At 31.4% G+C, this 1,101-nt stretch overlaps 1 protein-coding gene across 1 annotated transcript in view; it reads left to right on the top strand.

Moving 5' to 3' along the window:
• The first annotated feature begins 598 nt into the window (after positions 1-598).
• Positions 599-1,101, top strand: part of LOC128232769 (alpha-(1,3)-fucosyltransferase C-like) — a 7,793-nt gene continuing 7,290 nt past the window's right edge. The window contains exon 1 of the mRNA XM_052946500.1: positions 599-709. Coding sequence (XP_052802460.1) covers positions 679-709 — 31 coding nt within the window. The 5' untranslated portion in view covers positions 599-678. The remainder of the gene's footprint in view (positions 710-1,101) is intronic.

The raw sequence follows: 1,101 nt of genomic DNA, 5'->3' as shown, positions 1-1,101 counted from the left end.
CCAGCCTTGCTCGGTTTCGACCCCGCATTACTAATGTACCATGGACAACGTTTCTTATCAGTCGTCTTCAATTTTATTTTAAGTATAATTTCGGTTATCCTGTTTCTATTAGTAATGCTTGCGCAACATATTGCTTAGGTTTCTCTATGGTTTATAATGGAAGCGCTCGTTGTTGTAGGCTAGACAAGCCTGATCTTTTGTTTAATTAATTACAATTAGCTAGTTTCATAACAGTAACTGAAATACCTATACGAACATGTCTATCATCTCACGAGTTTATTGCAATAAGCAATGCATTTGTCGCCAATGTGGGTACACGGTAAGGAATTTAAATCATTATTGAAGGTTTATAACCTGTAAAGTGCTGGGAATTTGACAATTTGGCAGACAACTTGAAACAAAAGGGGTAATAACTTCGATAATTCGGTATACACAAACGATAATATTATGCCCATCAATTTATTTAGTTTGCTTCAGAAACTGTTTTTCATTTTGAAATAACAGAACGGATCGATTTAGGACAATCGTGTTCACAAACACTGGAATTGGATACCTTACCAATTAGGAAAAATAAATGTTAGTTGAAATTTGATAGGAAATGAAATTAAATACTGTTTTACTTAGTAGTCTTTGAATACAAGGATATTTTAATAGATTCATTTCTGATGTAAAATATCTATGGATATCTTGATATTAACAATGAAAAAAGGTATTACAAGCTTGCCTGTTCTTTTTATAAAAAAACGTTGAATGTAAACCCTAACATCAACTGATGTCATATTTTGTAACTTTACAACATAATATACACAGTATTCAAAATAATATTTTATGTAATGTAGTGCTAACTGTATGTTTTTTTTTCAAATATCTGAAATTTGAATGAAAGTTTATTATTTTGTTTTTATTGTAAAACTATTGTTTTCTATCATTACAAATAAGTTATCTCTTTGAAATACTACCTGATTGACCCTGCCCATACATTTAAAAGAACATTGCCACAGCACACACAAGGTGTAATTTACACTAATTGTTGAGTAAGTTTCAGCTTCCGATCGTTGTCGTACTTTAAAGGGACTGTTCACCAGATTGGCACCAAAAAGG

The sequence above is a fragment of the Mya arenaria genome, chromosome 4, assembly GCF_026914265.1.
Source record: "Mya arenaria isolate MELC-2E11 chromosome 4, ASM2691426v1".
NCBI lineage: Eukaryota > Metazoa > Mollusca > Bivalvia > Myida > Myidae > Mya > Mya arenaria.
Note: the sequence above shows the minus strand (reverse complement) of the source record. Positions and strands in the feature narration are given on the sequence as shown.